This window comes from Pterocles gutturalis, unplaced genomic scaffold (genome assembly GCF_000699245.1).
Source record: "Pterocles gutturalis isolate BGI_N339 unplaced genomic scaffold, ASM69924v1 scaffold26191, whole genome shotgun sequence".
Classification (NCBI taxonomy): Eukaryota; Metazoa; Chordata; class Aves; order Pterocliformes; family Pteroclidae; genus Pterocles; species Pterocles gutturalis.
Genome location: NW_010106213.1, coordinates 3358 through 25872, shown reverse-complemented (window position 1 = coordinate 25872; position 22515 = coordinate 3358). Strand labels below are relative to the sequence as shown.

General features: G+C 37.5%; 1 protein-coding gene across 1 annotated transcript in view; it reads left to right on the top strand.

Annotated features, from left to right (window-relative positions):
- SREK1 (splicing regulatory glutamine/lysine-rich protein 1) overlaps nt 1–22337 on the top strand; it is a 25432-nt gene extending 3095 nt beyond the window's left edge. Inside the window, exons 2-12 of the mRNA XM_010087723.1 lie at nt 4737–4852; nt 6221–6385; nt 7380–7558; nt 8114–8244; nt 9770–9884; nt 12409–12528; nt 14791–14894; nt 15031–15322; nt 20064–20159; nt 20637–20772; nt 21846–22337. Coding sequence (XP_010086025.1) covers nt 4790–4852; nt 6221–6385; nt 7380–7558; nt 8114–8244; nt 9770–9884; nt 12409–12528; nt 14791–14894; nt 15031–15322; nt 20064–20159; nt 20637–20772; nt 21846–21998 — 1554 coding nt within the window. The 5' untranslated portion in view covers nt 4737–4789 and the 3' untranslated portion in view covers nt 21999–22337. The remainder of the gene's footprint in view (nt 1–4736; nt 4853–6220; nt 6386–7379; nt 7559–8113; nt 8245–9769; nt 9885–12408; nt 12529–14790; nt 14895–15030; nt 15323–20063; nt 20160–20636; nt 20773–21845) is intronic.
- Nucleotides 22338–22515: the final 178 nt, after the last annotated feature.

The following is a 22515-nucleotide window of genomic DNA, read 5'->3' as shown; positions in this document are numbered from 1 at the left end:
CTTTCCCTTGTGCTTGTGAACTGGTACTTCAGTTCTGTAAAAATGGTGTTTTGTAAAGGGTTCACAGTGTTTCCTTTTGAAGTTGACCTGAAGCTGCTTATGAATGGTGGATGGTATACACAATTTATTTGTGCTGTGAATTACGGATAAATTTGATTTGGAATACGTTTAAGCATCTAAATTCAACAGATGAGCATATTGTGTCAGAAGACAGGAATAGTGGAAAAATATATCAGCTTTAAGATACGTTCTTTCATATGTTATGCTTTATGAGTTTATCTTGGCAAAGGACAGTTGAAGCTCTTTCTTCTGGAGAAATTAACTTTACAGTGTAAAGTCATTATCTTTCTCTGCTATTTTTCCTTTTGTCAGCAGAGTAGTTTTATTTTAGGTTGTACGGTCTTTAAAAGAAGGCTTACTATTTATGTCTAATATGAAGAGTGTAAAATAATTATTTCTGAAATTGAACTTTCATGAATATTGAATGCCATGAAATACTTGTTTGCTTCTGATGAAACCTTGCTCCAGTGAGGTCAATGGTAGTAAGATTTCATCCTTTTTGTTTTTGTAATTTTCAGAAAAAACTGTTTACCACTCATAAGTACAAATGCACCCTGAGGTTTTGGTTGGAATGTGTTGTGTGAGGCACATTGTCTTTTAACACTGTTATTTGTTGGAAGATTGAATCAGTTCTGTGTGCGTGTGTGTATGTATGTGTATATTGCACTTTGACATGCTCCAGTGGTGGTGATTTCAAGAAGAGGATTTAAAAAAAAAAAAAAAAAAAGAAGGAAAGAGAAAGAAGTGACTTCTCGGTCATCTCACAATCTCAGAAGCCCTGGCAGTTCATGGTGGAGTGCTTGAGAAGGTTCTCATCCCTAAATGGTGTTCTTACTTCTTTTGAAATGGAAGCCCTGAAACAGAAGTGCTGGACTGGGTGGTGTGTCTAGTTTTCAAGCTCTGCTCTTCCCAGCTGTGTTCTTCACAGTCAGCTGCATTTGGATCAATTGGTTTCACTTTGGTAATGCACCAGGCTGTGCATTGCAGATGGGAAGAGCTTTGCTGCGTGATCTCTGTTGGATTTAGCCGTGGCAGTTGAGATAATTGATAGTAAGTGTAATATCTTTAATTGCTGCTGCTGAATCCAATAAGAATCATTAATTGGATCACACAGAAATTATTTTATCTGTGTGTGTTTTCCATTGATTTGAAATAGCAGGAAAATAACAACTCCTTTAATTATATTTAGTGTAGATATGAACTGTATTTTTAAAACAAGCAAACTTACTTATTGCCGAAGCTGTTTTGGAGGGGGATGATTAACGAAGCAGGAAATTAATTTCTTCTGAGCATTTATGGGAGGATAAAAATACTATGATTAGTACTTGCCTAACTCAGATACTTCTGTTCAGTGTTCAGCAAAAAGGAGTCTGGTATGGACTAGGTTGACTAGGGCTCTTAAGCACTTTGATGATACAAAAAAGTAACAGTCGTAGTTGATATTTAGGACAACTGTACTTTTCCTAACAAGAAACATAAGGTGTCTCTAGCAATGCAGAGCTAATCTGCATCTCCTTCTTGATTCCTTTGTAAAGTGAAGAATCAATAAATGATAATGGAATCTGTAATTTACTAAACACAAGAGCTTCTAAGAGATCTTTCTAGGGATGTGGTATAGATATAATGATTTTGTCTGTTTCCCTCATTAGAAAATTAATATCTTTACCTCATTTGCATTCAGCTTTTAAATACCATGGGCTAAAAAACAAAACAGTTATTCTTAAACTGAAGTGTCCTAATTTGTTGTGTCATAACCCACATTTTGTTGTATCTTTGTGGACTGGTATTCCTTTTATAAACAAATTCATGGAGATAAAACTCCAGAACTTAAAGCCTGTAACTCGTGAGGTTATTTGGCCTCACATATTAATTTGTTTTTCAAAACTGTCTTAAGAACTGGGAAGTAAATGTGCAAGATATTTAATTTTTCCATTTTTTTTCCCACAACAGTTTGTTTTCTATAGAATTGCTAAAAAGTTTGACCTGGTCTTAAAAACTGGAGAAGGATCTTTTGAAAAGACAGTATTTTTGAATAATACAGGCAATTTCGCAGGGTTCTATAGAGTCAGTCCCTTTCTCATTCTTGAGTAAAATAAATGAATCTTTCTTTGTGGCATGGAACTGACCAACTAGATTTGTATTTAAAATAAAGCATTACACTGTGCAAGGACCAAAGTATTCTGGAAATAATGCTGCTAACTTCACAATTTAGATATGCATGTGATTCATTCTTTGAACTGCTATAATGGTGCAATTAAGCAAAAGTGTTCAGTCGATTCCTTCAGCAACATCTGAGCAAGTGGACAATTCAAATTAGTTCAGTACGATGACCATATACTTAAAGTTTAGGCTTGTATTTTAAGTACCTTTCTGAACTTGACTCATTGTCTGTTCAGTTATGTGCCTAACTCGGTTCCTATTTGAAAGGGCTAAATGCCTAAGCATCTCTTATCTGGTGTATTGAACTGGCTATATGTAAGCACATACCTAAATTAGGCATATACTTATGTACGTTACTGACCAAGGATCTAACTTAGGATGCACACACAGCAGTTTAGAAGCAATTTCTGACACTGGATTTACTTGAGCCTGTTGGTTGATCCTGTAGAAACCTTCATGAGTATCCAGTTAATTGCAAGATGCTAGCTGTTCAGGATAAGATCTGGTTCATTAGCCATTTGAAAACACTTAATTAAGATTTTCAGAAGAACTGGTACATAATTCTATGCCTAATTTGCATGCACAGCTGCTGTAACTGTATATTCGAAAGTCTGTTAGTTAGCTACGTGTTAGGCAGGATGTGCAGCAAAGTACCTGGTCCTCATGAGCAGTCAGGCAAATCAGGTACACCTCTCATTGCATGCCTGACTTCAACATGAGATCTGTAAAGAGTGCTGAACATTATGATGATGACTCGGATTCATGCATGTTTTTTAAAAAGCCCTGGAAGTTATTATTGCACAGTTAATTCTTAAGTGCTAATAATTTTCCTATTTTTCTCCTTTAGATAGCAAAATCAAGTGGTTTGTTACATGTTAAGGAGCAAGGTGCCTCAAAATTTAACAGAATTAAATAAATATAAATAGGAAGCATGAGAAAAAAAATGGGTACTGTTATTTTATCTTTTCTATTCCACCCATGCTACATATAAATTAAGTTTCATTTAGATTTATTTTGTCCTTTGGTCATATCCAACTGTAACCCAGTCCTTGCTGCAGATCTGTAGAACCGGTTTGCAACACTTTTTTCTTTTTGTTTTTTTAAATTAGTATGTTTCCTGTGGGGTGTTTTGGAACTCATATAGTCAAAACTGCACGGTGTTTTGAAACCTATCTCAAATTTTGCTTTTTTATAAGAATATTTATATATTTTATATGTATTTATTCATAGTTAAAACATACACCATTGAACCAAAGCAGTAAAAGGCGCTGGCATAGTATTTGAATATCCCTTGACTTCTAAAGCAAGGTTTAAATAAAAGCATTTACTTTATTGAAGTGCATGGGGCAATACCAAAGGGCTCAGTTGGACTGAGCATATATATAGTTATGCCAGTAATTTTGAATAGATTATTGATATCTAGTATAATTAGAATTTACTTTCTGTAGTTTTTCAGTTTAGTGTTTAACCTTTGTATCAGATTAAATCCCTTTGCACTTCGTTTAATATGTACAGTTAATTGTAATAATGATGTTTAACTATTAAATCTTTTGATTTTTGAAGATTTTTGGGGATTCGTTTAGCAGTCTAATTGTGACTAATGTTGAATGAAACCTGCATTTAATACAGATTAGATATTACTTAAACGTTTAGCATGACATGGGGAATATAACCTGGTTGAAGTAGTAGGAAATAGTATTTTGTGAAAATATAGCCTGCTTAGCTGATGACTTATGATTTTTTTCAGTCTCTGTAAATTTAAAGCTAATTTATCAAAGTTTCTTATAAACTGAGGTGACCTAGAATATAACACAGTACAAACCTAAATTTTTTCTGCCCTCCCCTCCTCCAAATTCACTTGTAGTTTATGTTGTGTGGAGTCACAGTAGTTCAGTAGTTTTATTTTATTTTTATTTCTTTTTACATCCAAAGTAGGTAGCACCAGAGGAATTTTAAAAAAACCACAAATTTCAGTTAGCACATACTTTGTATTTTCTTTTTAAATTTTTTTTCTTTTACTGATTTGGTTATTTGCCATTTCTGGGGATTAAACTTTAAAAAATGTTCTTCTTTTCTGTATCTGATGTTCTGTGTGCTATTAGTGATGCAGCCAACACGAACGGTTGTCATGTGTAAAACAACTTTCGATCACCGCGAAAACACCGCCCTGGGAAAGCGTCCATGCTTGATATCGTTTGGTTCATGAACATTAAGTTTCCAGTACAGGTGACCCATAGCTCAAAGTGTTAAATAATTGTATACATTATTGAGTTTTTAAAGTAATAATCCATTAATGAGATTGCTAGTCTTTCAAGTTTTGCTCACTTTTGTTTTTCCTAGTAGAGCAGGGTAAAAGGAAAAACTTAAGTTCTTATTTGTTTCTTTGTAAGGATCTGATAGATAGATTCGTTGTTATTTATTGCATTTTTAAATGAAAGGGTAATTGTAAAATCATAGAAAGAGTAACATCTGTGTAGCGTTCGAACTCTGTGTAATGCTTTCGTTTGCTTCTTCAGGTAAAATCCCAGATGAAGCCAAAGCCCTTTCTCTCTTGGCTCCTGCTCCTACTATGACAAGCCTGATGCCTGGTGCAGGGTTGCTTCCTATACCTACACCAACCCCTTTGACTACAGTATGTAAAATCCAGTTACTGTTTGGTTTCTGGTTTGCTCTATACTCAGTAGCCTTTTCTGAATTCAGAGAACAAGATCTCTCTGATCTGTGGACGTTTTTTCTTGTATGCTACATCAGTGAGGGTTTGTTTAGCTGTAGTGCCTCTTTTGAGGGTAGATCACAAGAGGTCCATGCACTACGTTTGCTGGGTGTTTCTTTCAGGTTATTATTTTGCAAAATAGTGAGTAAATACTGATTTTGCTTGTGTCCATTTTAATTTTTGTCCTTCCCTAGACCCATTAATTTGGTCCAGTGGCAGTGCTGTCCACCTCCTAAAAATTTGTTAAAACATAATAGTTACATTGACACACTTCTTTGAAATATTAAAGTGCTGTATTCGGGTGCTTTTACTTGATATCTCTATGACAGGGCTTTTGACTGTTTGCCAAACAGTTCTCACTACACAAAGCATAGGAACTTGATGCTGCTACTTCTGCTCAGTTGCCTTTTGCCTCTGTAAGCGTTTCTTGGCATCAGCAGGCTCCTTTGACCTTTTCAGGGAAAATTTCATGTTAAAATAGAGTAGTTTTCTCTTTTGTAACAGTAAAAAAAATTACTGGCTTGTTGAGAATTTCTCTCACTTCTTAGAAATTTTTTTTCTGGAGAGAAAATAAAATTCAAACCAGGAACTCAGCAGACCAATTTAGTAGTGATTTTTAAGTGACTTTTTTTTATAACATGCCCCAGGAGAGATTTCAATTCCCAGTTCCAAACATGAGAGCTGTATTGTCCTCATTCTCTAGGAAGTGACTGTGTTTGTAGGGAAAGAACTTAGACTTAATATCCTTCGCATTTCAACTGTAATTAATCTTGCCTTACGTTATGTGTTTGTCCAAAAGGTACCTTATGTGTCCCTTGATGAACTGATTCCTATTACACAACAAACTGGCCTTGGGCACTGCAAAATTCCCTTCTTCTCTTGCTGAGCAAGGGCTCAGCAGTTCCTCATCTACTCCTAATACTTGTAGTGGCAAACAAATAGGAATCATAGCAGTGTCTGAGGTGATCTTACTAAATTTCTTTGACTGTAAGTGTTAGAAATTCAAGTCTGTGTGTTTTCGGATTGGTACACTGCCTCACTGGCCAGACCTCTTTGACAAAATGCTAACTGATAAACCACAGAAAATCTTAACTATAGAAGGTTATTTATGGGTAGATTTTTATTCTCTAAAAAAAAGGGCTCAGCTGGGATCTTAAAGTGTTGCCTATATTCATTAGAATTTTTTTTTTTTACAAAGTGCACAAGGTAGATAAGTATTAACAAGTGAGGTATATTATATTCCACCAAAACTTGGTTGCAAGCATATTCTATTTTTGTGTTTTCCAGCTTGGTGTTTCTCTTGGCACTTTGGGGGCTATACCAGCAGCAGCATTAGACCCTAACATTACAGCCCTGGGAGAAATACCACAACCACCAATTATGGGGAATGTGGATCCATCAAAAATTGATGAAATAAGGAGAACAGTCTACGTTGGAAACTTGAATTCCCAGGTAGCTTTTTTTTGTGTGTCATGGAAATACTAATGGAAGTCGTAGAATTGTAATTTGTGATTTATAATCTTGCCTGTTAAGAGTTTTTGTTAATTGGTGACAATAGGAATTCAAATAAACCAAAATATTCTCTTGGTCACGAGTGACATTTCAAATTTTGAATGCTCCTGTGTCAATCACATCAGACCAGACCATGGAATTCATTCTGGCAGGATACCAGAGAAATCACACTGTAGCCGAATTCAAGAAAAACACTTCACGATTGTGTATGTTGGTCAAATTCCCAGCTGGGTTGTGTTGTCTGAACAGTGCCTTGGAAGTCTTGAGATCATGGTAGCTGTCCCGCACAACACTGTGCAGTTGCTTAAGTACAGTAAAACAGAATGATGTGTCCTAGTGGAAATTGCAAAATTAGCATAAATACCTTTGAGGGTCTGTAACAGGAAAGCTAGGTCTGTCAAAAATTCATTTTTTCAACAATTGAATTAATTGAAAAACTATTCTATTTTGACTGATGGCAATATAAGTGTTTTATTTTGGGTTTTTTTGACTGCCGAGGTAGCTACTCTAGTGGAAAATAAAACAAGCTGGAAGCTAGTAGAAAAACAGATAAAAACTAAGTCTTGTAAAATTACCTTTTTTTTTTTTTTTTAATTAATCAAAATTCACAGTCAGTAGCTTGGACACAGGTGTATAACGAAATGCCTCATCAGTTATTTTAAATGAGTTGCCAGAAAAATGCAAAATCCTATGCAAATGCTTTTTTTAACCTGGATGTAGGACTTGCACTACTTTAAATTGTAGTATATTCTTTAGATTAATGGAAGAAAAGATACCTGTCTTTCTTAAAGTGTAACATTACCAAATTCATGTGACCTGTGTAATAATGATGAGATGTCTTTCCAAAATCTGTAGCTCTTAGATTGCCTGATATATTGGATAAGTGATTTTCATTATATATTTTACTTCACCTGAGTTCTTTGGCTCTTTCTAGACTACAACAGCAGATCAGCTGCTTGAATTCTTTAAGCAAGTTGGAGAAGTCAAATTTGTGCGAATGGCAGGTGATGAGACGCAACCAACGCGATTTGCTTTTGTGGAATTTGCAGACCAGAATTCTGTACCTCGAGCTCTTGCCTTTAATGGAGTTATGTTTGGAGACAGGCCACTCAAGTAAGAAATTAATTATCCATATGTCTACTGAATGAGAGATTTCTTTGTGTCCTTATGCATTTATTACTCTAGTGTGCAGGAAACTGCTGTGACAAATACTGTTTCAATATAAGGACCTATTTAAACAAACTGGAGCATTTTTGTGAACTCCCAATTTCAAGGTTGGGCATAAATTTCTCTGAGGATATGGATGGTATTGACTAAAATTATATTTAATCTTGAGGTAGTAGAAGCTATAATAGAGAAAGAAGCTGCAAAGTCCTTAGTACTAATTAATCTATATAATTTATATATAAAATGTGTATGTAATTGCTAGGCCTTACTATAGAGATTTGGATTTTAACACAGAAATATTGTGCCACATTTATTATTTACAAGTGTTAAGATTTGAAAGCAGTAAAAAACATTTCAGATACTTAGAATAGATGATAGGACAAATCTGTATTTTGCTGAACTTTGAAAGTTATTAGTTGAGGTGTTTTCCTTTCTTAGGTGTTTTTCATTTTCCCTTTCCAAGTGTTCGGGACTTAAAGGTTATATTTTTCCTCAACTTAGAATCAATCACTCCAATAATGCAATAGTGAAGCCTCCTGAAATGACACCACAAGCTGCTGCCAAGGAACTGGAAGAAGTGATGAAGAGAGTAAGGGAAGCCCAGTCTTTCATATCTGCTGCTATTGAGCCAGGTAGATATGTTATGTTAATTACCTAACAGATACATTCTGTGTGTACCTTGGCACATACTTTTAAGAACATTTTCAAACACTGGAAAAGAGTACTCAAAGGTGAACAATATAATATGTGTTTGGAAAAAAAGAAAACAATCAGAATTGTGTTTATGCAACAAAGCAGTGGAGTGAAGCTGACTTTTTATTTCATCATGTCTTATTTTCATATACGTGTTCACTGAATGTTTTAAAAAATACAGAGTTAATACTAAATTAATACTTCATGTTGGTGCTTTTTAAGTTCAAAGTAGTTAACAAACTTTTAAAATAAATGCTTTATGTTTTGTTTTGTTCTCCTCTAGCACCCATTAATGCCATAGCTTCATGATCAGAGGGAGCTAGCATGGATCCAAAAGCAATAGTATTACGCTTTCCTTATCTGCAGCAAGTTAATTTTGTCCTTCTGCTATGCTCTTTTACATGCTGGCTCAAGACTGTGTGCATCCTCATAGCAAAGAGGACCAGAGAATGAATCTGGGATAAAACTTAACATATCGTAAAGGACTTTTTTTTCATCCAGATTGGTTCTCTGATCCCTGTTAACACTAAAATGCCAGGTCGAGGAGGGTTGTTGGTGGGTTGAGAAGTTAGACAGACGTTTCAGTGCTGATTTGTGCTGACTGAAACATATTGCAAAACGACACCGTAAAAAAATTCTCAACTTGTTAGCCTTGCAGTTGAGATCCTCCTTTTTATTTTTCATCAGCGAGATTTTGATATTATTCTTGCTAACAAGCCCAGACATTGTCTTACATAGGTTAGCTAGTGCAGAGTCTTGAGGGGTGTTTTTTGGGGGATGTGGGTGAGTATTTTCTGTTGGTTTTTAAGTTTGGAATTAAAATAGCTCTAAGATTTTCTCAATGTTAAGCAGCAGAGTAACAATTGTTTAGAGTTGGAACCAAAGTCTGGTGAGGTCACTGTTAAAGTTTCTGTTGACTTCCTGGCCTTTGGATCAAACTTTTAACCCTGTTCTCTTCATCCCTTCCTCCTGCAAAACAGTGTTTGAGGAGTAAAACTTCAATATTTGTACAGTGGTTGAAATATCATAGAATCATATGAATATCTAAGAGTATAGAAAATACTAATTGTTATTTACATTTTATGCTTGTTTTCAAAATTATGCCCTCAAATTTACTCTGTTCTTCTCAGGTTATTTAAAAAAATGAAGTAGTTATATTAAATAATAGACCAAGAGGAGAACATGTTGTGATCTTGTGCATTGTGGCAGCAACATAAATCCCATTCCTAATAGAGCTAGCTGTTTATAATTATCTGGTTTATGTGTACTGCTGCAGGATGGCTGCACTCAACGAGTATATGCAATGACTTTCTTGGATGTTTCTGAAGGATATTTGCAAAGAAGGAAGATGTGCAAAGAGTAGGCCCCTTGCACTATATGTGGTACATTCCACTTGTGCCAGATTGTTAACTGGGATCTTTAAATGTTCTGAGCTTACACTGCAAAGTGGTTTTTTCCTCTCAGAGTCTGGAAAGAGCAGTGAAAGAAAAGGCGGTCGATCGCGTTCCCATTCTCGTTCAGAATCCAGGTCTAGCTCAAAATCCCGATCTAGGAGGAAAAGATCACACTCAAAACACAGGTAGGTATGGTTTTTGTTTTGGACTAAGAGATCTTACTGGGTTTTTTTGAGTGGTGGTGGCTACTGAGATTTTTGACTGAATTATAAGACAAGTATCCCTGTAGAGATGATTACTTAGACTGAGCAGATCAGAGTAACCAAGAACTTTGTCTCTTGAACTTTTTTCTAAACGCAAAATTTTCAGGATTACTTTCAGTTAAGTCACAGGAGAATGTGCTTTCTGTGCCATGTAGCATAACCATTTCTATGGTTTCATGGTACCTTTTGTGCTATGTAGCATAATACCGTTTTGTGACCTATATTTTAAAAAGAAATAGTCGCTTTTATTTTGTGGATTGAACATGTAGTTTACTGTTAACAACTCTGAGCAGATAGGCTGGCTGGTTTTGCGAGTAGAAAGTAAGCACTGAGTTAACAAGTGCAATATTTGTATTTACTGCACCATAAATTTAAAGCTATGGTTTTTAAAAGCAGAAGCAAAAGGCTTTAGGGATGGTTTTTCATTCTTCAGATTTTGTTCAGTTCAGAAACAGGCTTTGGAATATGGGAGGAAATAAAATTACTAGATCACCCTTTAAGTATACCCATTAAAGTGTTTTCCAAGAATGAGACAGTCTTGCTATGTGAGACTTACAAACATTTCCTGAAATGGTTCAGATTCTTTCTATGTCAGGAATGTCTTCTGAGCATTTATGTAATCAATCTAAAGATACTTGGCTACATTAAATATCCAAAAAAAAGTCTGAATGAAGTTAATAGCTTACACTTTTAAAAGGTGTTTTCGGTGCTGCAGCAACAACTCTGTTAACATCTTTTAATGCATCATCTTTTAACAAGGCAACTAGAATTCTTTCAGATATGGAAAGGCTGGCCAGAGAGAGTTATCATCAATTATGCTACCAAACAATTATGATATAAGTGTAGGCTTCAATTTTGCAGTAAGCAAGACACTACAGTACATATTATCTAATGACATCAAAATATTAGGTAACTTTTTAATGTGAGAAGAATAATTTGGTCACTTACTGCTTGCTTCTCTGCTGTTTCTCTAACTCAGGACGTAACTGAAAAACAATCTTTGTTTTGCATAACACTGCAGTAATACCAGTACTATTTTGTATTGACAGAAATCAAATTGATTTTTAGAAGATAAACTTGCATGTTTTCACTTGTGGAAAACCTATGCAAAGCACAAACAACTATTGATGATTATATTTCGTTTTGTTTTGGTTTTTCTTTTTCTTTAATTATTTACCTGCTGCTACTGTCAGTTTTGAGAACATGCTGAAAAAAGGGCAGTCTGATCTCTGGAGGCACCTTCGTCCCTAAGAATAAACTGGCCTTACCCCTTCCCTGTTTTATTGTTTCATAAAATACTTAACACGTTTTCATCTATATGATCTAAAATTTATTTGAGATTTTATTTTCACTCAACTGTAATTAATTTGCCCTGTAGTTAGTTTGTATTTCTGTGCTGATAAGCGGACCAAAGCTGCAGGTAAAAAACGGTTGCCACTCCTCTCCTCTTGGTATATATTACTCTGTGTGTCTTGAGATGCAGAAGACAGGTGGAGCTGGTATTTTTTGTACTTCCCTGGTCTTCGGGATTTGTTGAGTAATATGCATGGCCTTTCTGTCTTTGGTAAGTTAAACTTCATGGCACCCTAACCTCTCAGGCAAAGTGTCCAGTGATATGGTTTTTTGAAACTTAATGTTCAAATTCAGCTTTTTATTTTTGCTTTCCTAGGGAGTGTGATCTTCAAAAATAGGGAATATGTGGGGGAAAAAGAATATAATATTTTTTTTAAGTCTTACTTTCTTCATCAAATCTGCAACTATACTATATGTGTTTATCAGAAGACTTTAATTAGATTTTCATCAGAGTATCTGCACATTATTTATATTCCTTATTTATCATATAGTAAATGCTCATTCCTTTCCTTGAGAACTCTTATAATTTAAATCCACACTAATAAATCCCTTCAGCTGAAAAGATAACTTAACTAAATGCTGAACCACAGGTAGGGGGGGGTTGTTTTGTTTTGATTTGTTTTTTAAAGTTAATTTAAATTGTAAGGCTGGAGAGCAAAGCAAGAAGAGACCACTTAAAGCCATCTTTCTTCAGTGACCAAGGCTGCAATAAATGACTGGGCCTAGAAAAGAAACAAAATGTAACTGATTATTTTTACAAGCTGCTAGAAATTGTCTATAGTAGATTTTACACACTGTAATTTACTAAGGACAGCTGTCCTGAATCTGTATTTTCCAGAATGTTCATGGAGTTTATTATGAAACGTGAGTATTACTTAAATGGTGCATTCTTTCAAAGGAGGGTGTGTGCACCTGGTGAAGCATAAAGTATCCGTATTTGCAAAAATGTTGGTGGACAGTGTATTACTGAGGTGTAACTGTTTATATACTTTTGTGGAGTGAGACAAGATTGATGGTTGTTTTCTTTGGTTGGGTGATCTGTTTTTTATGAATTTTCAATATTAATTTTTTTCTTCTGACATTATTCATATAGAAGTAGATCTGGCAACAGATCGCTCTCAAGACACAAGGACAGACGCAGATCCAGAAGTCCCCTGAAAAAACGGTCTAGATCTAGGGAAAGGCGGAAATCAAGAAGTCGCTCTCGTTCTCGGTGAGTTCCATTCCTAAGAGGTGATACTGTCTTCTTAGCACACAGTACAGAGTTTTTGGAAAAAATCTAATAAACCTTTTAGGTGATGGAAATAGGTGGAATCTCTAAATGCTATAGCCTGTCCCTAGGCTTTGTCTGTGGGACAAAAGAATATAAATTAAATTTTAACGCTCAGTGTACTAGTTTTGGCTGAGATAGTTAATTTTCTTCTTAGTAGCTCATATAGTGCCTAAGGGGGTTAAAGCACTGCACTGAGGTACCTAAACTTTGATAACAAAGTCTAGTCTACATTTATACCAACATGCAAGCTGACTGAAAATAGGTAACTTTAGTTGCCAGACTTTAACCAATAGATTAGCAATGTTCTGTGTAACCTCTGCGACCCACAGAAAAGTAAATGATGCTTGTGTGATCCACATCTGTTGAGAAGGTTGGGTTAATGCTGAGCTTGGTCCCTCAGTCTGGGAATATGTATAAAGTTTTTGCACGTGAGCTTTTATTTTCGTCTTTGGCTATCTCATATTGGCTATACACTTCTATGGGCACAAATGCATGTTTCTGCTGTATGGCATATTTGCATTTTGGGACCTAATACATCTAGATTTTACTTAGTCTATTAATTTTTAAGTCTGATTGTCTAATTTTTGAACTGTGAAATTTCAACAAGATAATAACATAATTTTCTGAGGGATGAAGTAGTGAATATTCACCAAACAAAAGTGCTTATGAAAATAGATTAATGAATAGAAGTCTTAGTATTTCTGTTTCATCTCTGTAATTCCCTTGATTAATTTAAAGGGCGCTTCATACTTAGATGGTACAGTTACCTCTTGTTTTTTGAGGGAAGAAGTTTTGTGGGAAAGAGAACTGCAGATCTCTGGACCTCAGTGAAAACAGGAATAGGCTGTGTAGCTACCTGAGCTTTATTGATGGATCCTTTCAGTTCTCTGCTGCTGTATCTGGAGCTTCTTGAGATATTGGCTCACTGGAAGGGGCAAGTCCAATTAAATCTGTGATAAATTAACTGGGAAGGCACTTCTTGGGTCATGGTGAGACTTTGCTACTGCAGAGATTGTGTGCTGTTTCTTCTTTCCTTCTTACATTCCTTCTCTGAGATTTGAAGTAGTATTTGCCAAAACCTGGTGGGAACCAAAGTTGTCAGGTCACAGAGCATATAAGAGCCTACAGTTTATTAGCAGTTTAGAAGATACAGCCGAACACTTCTTCTGTTGAAGGAAGGTGTGGCTGTGCTTGGGACGTTTCATGTGTGAAGGAGCCTCTTTGAGAATCTTTTAAAATCCTAGAACAGGTACAAATACTGATAGACACAGCAACTTCTGTCAGTCTGGTTCTCTTGGACATGTAAAGGCCTGGTAATCAACTTCTCCTCTTGTACTTTCTCCTGTTTCTCTGCCTGAGTAATGGTTCTTTTCATCTGTCCTAGAGTCAGGTCTAGGCGTCTTGTGTCTCTCAGCTAGAAAGGAAGGATGGAGTCGCGGACTTCTGAATAATCCTATGTGAAACTGAAATCTTATAGCCGAAGCTGTGATCTAGTCAATTTTTCTTTGGCTTTATGACCAGAACATCAGTTGGAATTTTCCTCACTGTTCTTTTTATGAATATTTATCATTCTGCTGTCCCAAAGAAGCTGACTTGTTTTATTCTCCTTGATGATGAGCGAATTGTCTTGGTTGAGTTTTGACCTTACATTTGCTTTTTGAGGGAATTTGGTGAAATTTTATCCCTGTTTTTTTATTTCTATGTATAAATTTTTGTTGGACTTTTAAGAAGTTCCGGGTATCTGTGTGAGAGAACACTGCAGAATAAAGACTTGTCGTTATTCATATGGGGGTGGTTAATCTGCAGCCCATTTTATGTGTACACACTTTTAGTAAAAAGTGGAGTTACAGATTGTAGAGTTTGTCTCACTCCTGACAAAATGTGGAAAATTTATGTATGTATAATAACATAACTGTGAGGTGAAGAGACATATTCTCTCAATAAGTAATATCGCTCTGAATATCACAATTTGATTTGATTTTGGCCTCCCCTTCTCCAATTTGGTTTACAGATTTTTCCTAGCTATATAACCTTTCCCTCATGGTGAACAGGGGTGGAAAATTTTAAAAAATTAATAATTGCTGTTTTTCAACAGAGACACGTACTTTATCTTGAGCAGTTACTGTATGAGAAAGAGTTAGTAATAATTTTAATTGGAAAGTTCAAAGATGAATTAACATATTTCTGTTTGGCTTTTCACAGGGACAAGAAAAGAGACAAAGAAAAGGTCAAAGAAAAAGAAAAGGCCAAAGAAAAGGAGAAGGAAAGAGACCGAGACAAGGAGAAGGAGAGAGACCGAGACAGAGGCATAGCGAGATAAAGAGAGAAACAGGGAGAAGGACAAAGAGAAGGACAGGGAGAGAGATAAAGAACGAAACAAAGATAGAGAGAGAGCCAGAGACAAAGACAAGGATAGGGACAGGGACAAGGATAAGGACAAAGATAGGGACAGGGAAAATGAGAAAGATAAGGAGAAGGAAAAAGACAGGGAAGAGATAGACCAGAACAAGGAAAAAGAAGATATTGAGAAAGAAGGAGAGAAGGACAGAGAGAAGATTAAGGACAAAGAGGGAGATAAGGACAAAGAGAAGGACAAAGAAAAGGAAAAAGATGGCGATAAGGAGAAGGAGCGAGAAAGAGAAAAAGAGAGAGATGATAAAAAGAAGAAAGATAAAAGATCCAGAACACCCCCAAGAAGCTATAGCTCTTCAAGAAGATCTCGTAGCTCCAGCAGGTTTGTTTAGAATTTGTTCATGCTTTTTTTGACTTGTCAGTTCAGTGAGGCACCATCCTAGTTTTTATGTATCAATATCACCATGTGTCTTACTAATTAAATTTGTAATATTTCTGTTTTGTGGATTTTCCTATAAAGTCTATTACAGATTGCTCTATATGATGATGCCTGATAGAACATAGTTTCTTGTTGGGTGGCTGGTGCTTGTCTTTCACATAACCGCATAGTATAGTCCTTGAGGACAGTAAGTAGATAATTCTTGTGCCGTTTCTCTGTGTTGGAGCCATCCAGAAATTCTGATAAAAGCGACATCACACATCATCTCTGTCCTGGTGAAAGTTTGAGTCACTCTTACATAGTTCCTTGGTTACTTTCATACTGTACAGTGTTGGTCTGTAGATCTTAGGGACAGTTGGGTACTTGCCACTCTTCAGCTGGATTGCTGAACAGCAGGAAGCAAGAATATCAGCTGGCTGACTAGCCAGTCAGAAGGTGAATGTATCTCAGTTGTTTACTGGGGCCAGTACTGCTGAACATCTTCGTCAGTGGCCAAGAGAGTGGGACAGAGTGTACCCTTGGCAAGTTTGCAGACAATGCAGAACTTAGGGGAAAGGCTGGTTCACCAGAGAAATGTGCTGCCATTCAGAGAACCCTGGACAGACAGGAGGAATGGACTGGCAGGCAACTCATGGACTTGAACGAAGAGAAAGGCCAAGTCCTGCACCTGAGCAGGAATAACTCCGTTGCACCAGTACAGCATGTGGACTGACTGTCTGGAAGGCTGCCTGGCAGAAAAGGAGCTGGGGGTCTGTGCAGCCAGGAAGGCCAGCAGTATGCTGAGCTGCATTAGACAGACTGTTGTGAGCAGGTCAAGGAAGATGATTCTTTCCCTCTCCTCAGCACTGGTGAGGCCACATCTAGAATCCTTTGTCCAGTTCTGGGCTGCTGATTACAAGAGACAGACATATCTGAGTGAGTCCAGTGAAGGACCACAAAACTGGTAAAGGGCTTGGAGCATCTGTCACACAAGGAGAGACTGAGGGAGCTGAGATTGTTTATCTTGGTGAAGAGAATGCTGAGGGTGCATCTTATCAATGCATGTGAATACCTGATGGGAGAGTGTGAAGAAGACAGAACCAGACTTTTCAGTGGGGGCCAGTGACAGGCTAGGAGGCAGTAGGCACATATTGACATAAGGGAAATAAAGGCTTTTTTCTAATGTTTAAGTTGTGGTTTTTTCTGGGCAAACTGGAACCAGTTACCCTGAGAGATTGTGGAGTCTCCATCCGCGGAGATATTAAAAATCTGACTGGATGTGGCCCTGAGTAACTTGCTCTAGTTGATCCTGTTTTAAGGTGGGGGAGGGAGAAGGGTCACCAGAGGGCTCTTCCAGCCTCACTAATTCTGTTATTCTCTGAAAAGTAATTGTGAATACTTGGGGCTACAGAGTTCCAGTTAGGTTGCATTTAGGGGCATCTGTTTACTTTGGTGATTGATGTTGCCTAGTTGAAATGGTTACAAACCTTTCTGGGGAAGATTATCCAACAAATTGGCATTTTAGCTGCCTGGATTTACAGTGCAGCACTGACTTGGGACTGTTTTTGAAGATACTGATCCTTTACCTGACAAGTGTAAAATATTGGACAATTAGTCATCTTTTTGGAGAAGAGGTGGAGGTGGAATAGGACATACAGGACCTTCTAAGAACTAGGTGGCAACTGACCTTGCTTTCCTGATAGACAGCATGCAGGTACTAGAAATCAGGTGTCTATTTGTGGTTCTTAGCTGAAGGAAGGGACACAGACCAGAGGAAGAGGAGGATCTGGCTCCTTTTCCAAGAGATATCTACAGGCTATCAGAGGAGAAGAGGCTATCATATTAGTTCTGTGTATGATTGAGAGACACAGGCTCACTCTCAAAGTATTCAGACTTGTTTTTTCTTACATTTTGCTGTACTGCTTAAGAGCATTAAAAAAACAGGTGCACAAAAATCTGTGTGTAGATAAACGTAATAGAGATGGGAACAAATACTGTCAGACACAGTTGTAGTTCTTCAACATGAAATATGAAAAGCAGAAACTGAAAATTAAATTTCTTGAATAAACAGTTTCTAGTTTGAACACAATTACTAAAGCACTTGGTTACTCACATGTATGCCGGAAAACAAGATAAAGTGGGAATGTACTCAATGTAGCCCAAATGGGAGCACTGCCAGAATAATGTGTCAATTTCCAGTAACCTCATTTGAAAAAAAGTTGATGATAAATGTGAAGATGTTTAAAGTGAGTTGCATGTTAACTAGTGAACAGCTGATCAGTGATTGTGTTATTTTCTCCATGATTTTGAGGCCACTTCATGTTTTTGTTTACCAAAGATCGAATTAAGAGCTTGCTGAAAAAAAGTAGTTGTGAAATTTTGTCCTGTGCAGCTTCAGGAGGTCATGGTAGATGTCATGGTTTAGAAAGGCCACAGGGACAGTCCTCTGTTAAACAGCTGGTGGGCTGAGGCAGGGACAGGGCGGGTTTCACTCACCACTTAGGGTCACGGGCAAGAAACCGACACGACTTGGGAAGAACAAAAAAAACCCAATTGAATTTATTAACTGTTTACAACAAGAAGCAAGATACTGAGAGAGAGAAACCACATCTTAAAGAGGCACTTCTCCCCCCCCCCTCCCTTCTTCCCAAAGCCCAAAGACTTTGTTCTGTACCTTCTCCCCCTCCGGCGGCACAGGGGGGTAGGGAATGGGGGGTGCAGTCAGTCCACCGCTCCTTCCTCCTCAGGGCAAGGCTCCTCACAGCCTTTCCCGGCTCCTCACAGTCTTTCCCGGCTCCAGCGTGGGGTCCCTTCTCACAGGACAGTCCTTCTCAAGAACTTCTCCGGTGCGAGTCCTTTTCCACACGGGGACACAGTCCCCCGATGACTGCCCAGCTCCGGCGTTGGCTTCTCCAATCCAACGTGGTGTCCTCCACGGCTGCATCTTCTCATGGGCTGCACCAAGGGACAAACCGTGCGTCACCATGAACCTTCACGACGCTGCAGGGAAAATTCCGGGGCCGCTCCCTTTCCTATCGCTCCTGTTCTCTGACTGAGTGCCTGCGTGTCCGTCTCTCTCAAAATCCTGCTTCTCTTTCCGTCACAGGTCTTCCGTTGGCTCCCGTCTCGGGTGATCTGTGGCGGAGGCTTGGGCTATGGCAGGTTGGTTTCCAGAAGCTGGGCAGGCGGTTGGGCAGCCAGGCTGGTCCCCCCAAGCTGAGCCCTGCCCGGGTCTGCGCCAACCCCATTGTTCCGTGCCCCCTCTTCAATATGTTATTGTCAGAGGGACTGAATGGCTCAGCCCTGGCCTGGGGTGGGTCCAGCCTGAAGCTGGGGAAACTTCCAGCAGTTTCTCACGGGGGCTGGATCCATGGTACTCCTTCCCCCAGTCCTCCTCCCGGTTACTAAACCCCTGCGGGGGAGGGGGGTGTTGAACCCTTAGCAGTCACTTACAGGAGCCACCACTGTAACCCCTCCCTTGCCACCAGAGCAGGCGCGGAGCTAGGGGAACTCTTAGCAGTTACTTACAGGGGCTGCCACTGTAGCCCCTCCCTGCTACCAGACAAAACCCACCACACAAAACCACAACAGTAGGTGATGCTGTTAGGATATCAATCCAGGTAGTGATACGAGGCATATCTTAATATATCCTTCTGTAATTTACCTAATAACTGTTGGCTTCTTGGCCTTTCTAAATATTGAATATATGAATATTCACACCTAATGGTGTGAATTGCAAAAGCTGGTACATGTAAGTGTAGTTTTTGTGCCGTATCTTTATGTGCCCTCTCAATTAGTTTTTAACTTCCCTGTTTTTCTTTGATGGTTCTTTCTGTCTACTTTCCCTGCTATGTGAAGAGGTGATAGGACAAAGTAATCTACTTTGACAGAGATAGGTTCTACGTTTATTTTGAATGAAGGTGTACTGGCTTGTTTTAATGTGTGCCTCGGTATGTTTGCAAGCAGTTATTTAATGTTCTATTCCATGTCAGTTTCCGTAATAGCAACTTCAGCAAATTCCATGAATCTATGTAAAACAGCTGTTTTCTAAAGTATTGTGAGCTCTTCAGTGTGTTACGGAATGATAACATGCTGTTCGCTGAGCAAGGACTGCTAGGAAAACAGTAGGTATTAACTTATTCTGATTTTGATAGCAGCTTTAGCTTCATTTTGCACTGTTTGCTTCTAAACCAACAGGAATGCTAGCTCATGTATTTCAGAATTAAACTTCAATCAGGTTGCACTGAAATTCCAGTGATCTTCAGGTTGTAATGTCACATTTTGAAGTTATGCCTTTTGTCTTAATGTGACTCTTCATTCAGTTGGATTCTTTTCCTGGCTGAAGAAACTCCTTCTTAATACAGGATTAGTGAATTGTGTGTTTCAGTTGTTACCAGGTATGAGGTAACCAGGTATTTCAGTTGTTAACAGGTATTTTTACAAGGATGTGAAGATAAACAAAAACTAAAATCTGAAAGGGCACAACCTCTTTTTTCCCATTTCAGCCTCCCCTTTCTCACCAAACCAAAACATAGGAACTTTTTTACTTTGTACAGTTCATATATTTTTGGTGAGATATAATGTTAAATTCAGGGATATTTTCTTAGTTGTTGTGTCAGATCATTTTAAGAGCTTTCTGATTTTATCTGGTTCCTGAGTTTATTATTTGTATTCTTTGATGTTCTTGAATTTCTTGATCCTGTAGAGAAAGGCGTAAAAGGAAGAGTAGAAGTCCCTCCAAGTCTCCTAAAACATCCAAAACAACAAAAAGAAAATCTTCACGAACTCCTTCTCCAAGAAGGTCAGTTTAACATAAACAAAAGTTAATGAGCAGTAAGGGAGGAAGAATTTACAGTATTTTCATTGCTTTACTGCCTTTGCACTAATCATCTCAGATTATTTCAGTTGGTCAGTATGATTCAGTTTTAATTTAAAAACAAACCAAACCAAAAACCTTCCTGGATTTGAGCTTTGGTATGCTTTCAGCTAGAGAGTTTCACATCTGTCAGGAATGCAGATTTGCTTCAAATCAATAAAAGCTGTTCATCGGATACGATTAATTTGGTTTTCTCTTTGCAAATACCATATGTACTGAAACACATGCATTCTTTAGCTCTCTTCAGTGAAAAAAATCCCCTTGTCTTTATGGAAGGGGGTTTTGTTGTATTTTGGGGTTTTTTTTGAAAATCCACAGATGAGAGTTTAGTTTGTAGTTAAATGGTTTGAAGGTTGTTCTGTTGCATCAAATTCTGATCTGAGTAAAAATTTTCTTAAATAGAAACAAGAAAGAAAAAAAAAGAGAAAGAGATACAAATAATGAAAGAAGAGAAAGAGAACGCTCCACCTCCAAGAAAAAAAGTAGTAAAGAAAAAGAGGGAAAGGAGATATCTGACAAAAGTACCGCTACTTTGAAGGTAAGCTGTGTGACCAAGCGATAAGCAGAGTGAAGTGGTGCTAGTGGAACCATTATTGAAATTCCTTCCCTTCTTTTTCTTCCTTTTCCTCCTACGTTCTTTTTCTCATGTTTTCCTTAACAAATTATTACTATTTGGGTTTAATTTTTGCCAGTTGGAGACCTGCAGTTGGTGTTAGTGGACCAGTTTGATCAGTCTGCAAGCTTGAACTTTACTGGACCTGTAGGAGCTTGTGTGACTAGGTCATGGAAACACTTTGTTTTGGTTTCTAGTTCCTGTTCTATGCCATATGGACTTGGATGGCTGCCTATCTGTATGAGCAGGTAGGAGGCAGACTGTGGAACTCAGGAGCAGTGTTCAGGGACAGCTTGGTGGTCAAGCTGAAAATACTACCTTTTGAATAAACTTTCACTCTGCAGTTTCACCTCTCCTTGCTTGCTTTGGTCCCGGTCTGCATATTGGACTCTGCAGGAATAAAGTTGAAGAGTTGGGGAAGAGTGGTATGGGATTTTCCTCTCCAAAATAGAATGTGGTGTGTTTAAGAAAAGAAACACCTTCAAATTGTGTAATCTTAGAATTTGAAAAGCAGCATACCTTTGAAGAGTAGTTTGTTATACTCAGAATTATTCAGCTGTCATAAAACAGCTGGCTTAGGTGACTCTGTCCTTGCCCAGGAACTCTCTTAAAATGAGTCAGATACCTGACAAAAAATAAGAAAGAAAAAATTTCATCCTATTTTATTTATAAAATATGGTGAAATCTTCATTTCTGGATATGTTTTTCCTAAGTTCCATGATGCTACTTGCTGTTTTTTCTGAATATTGATGATAAGGAGAGATCACTTTATGGCAATGATTTCTTGGATGGCGGGTTGTTATAAGTGCCTAACGTCACCCAATTGAAAAGAACTTTTTTTTTAAAAAAAAGGAAAATAAGCTAACACCTCTAAGAATTCCTGAGACAAGATATGCATATAAAGATTCAGACGATAAAAATACCAAGAGTTGGTTGGATGTCATATCCTATAATGCTAAGAGTGTGATTTTTTTGTAAAATAATTTCATCTTTGATAGGACAAAGATCACACTAAAGAGGATCAGAATTCAGAAACTGACAAAGAAGTAGACAACAGAGATACACAAAGGACAGATGAAGTCAAACTACAACAGAATGGGAACTGTCAACCAAATGAAGAAAACCTCTCAATTAAAATGGAAGAGGTTTAAAGCAAAGAATGGACCTCTTATTCAACTAAATAATGAAATCCAAAGCTTTTTATTTCCCAGAATGAGGAAGAAAATGTCAAAGCAATCAACCTGAACATGTTGATAGTACTAGTAGCTCTTCCAATTCTTGTGATAGCTTTGTTGTCTTCTTGCTGTAAAGCAAGAGAGCACGGACCAGTAGTTATACCTTGAAAAGGCAGATCCCATCAGAACTATTCATCTCTGAAAATCCATGCATTTCCGTGATGGCTGTACTTATTTGTAAAATGATTTATGTTAAGTTTTTCCATAAGCTGTTACAAATAAGTAGAAACTGAAAGATGTAAACCTGTACTACCCAAAAAAAAGCTGAAAATAGGCATTGAAGGTTGTTTAAAATACTGCTTGTTGATGAATTTTGTGTTGTTTTACATTGTGGGTAAAAAAATCCACAAAAACTTTAGTGTGTACTGTTTGATGTGCTTAGAAATTGTGCATAAATATACACACTTTATTTCATTGTAAATGACAACTGTAG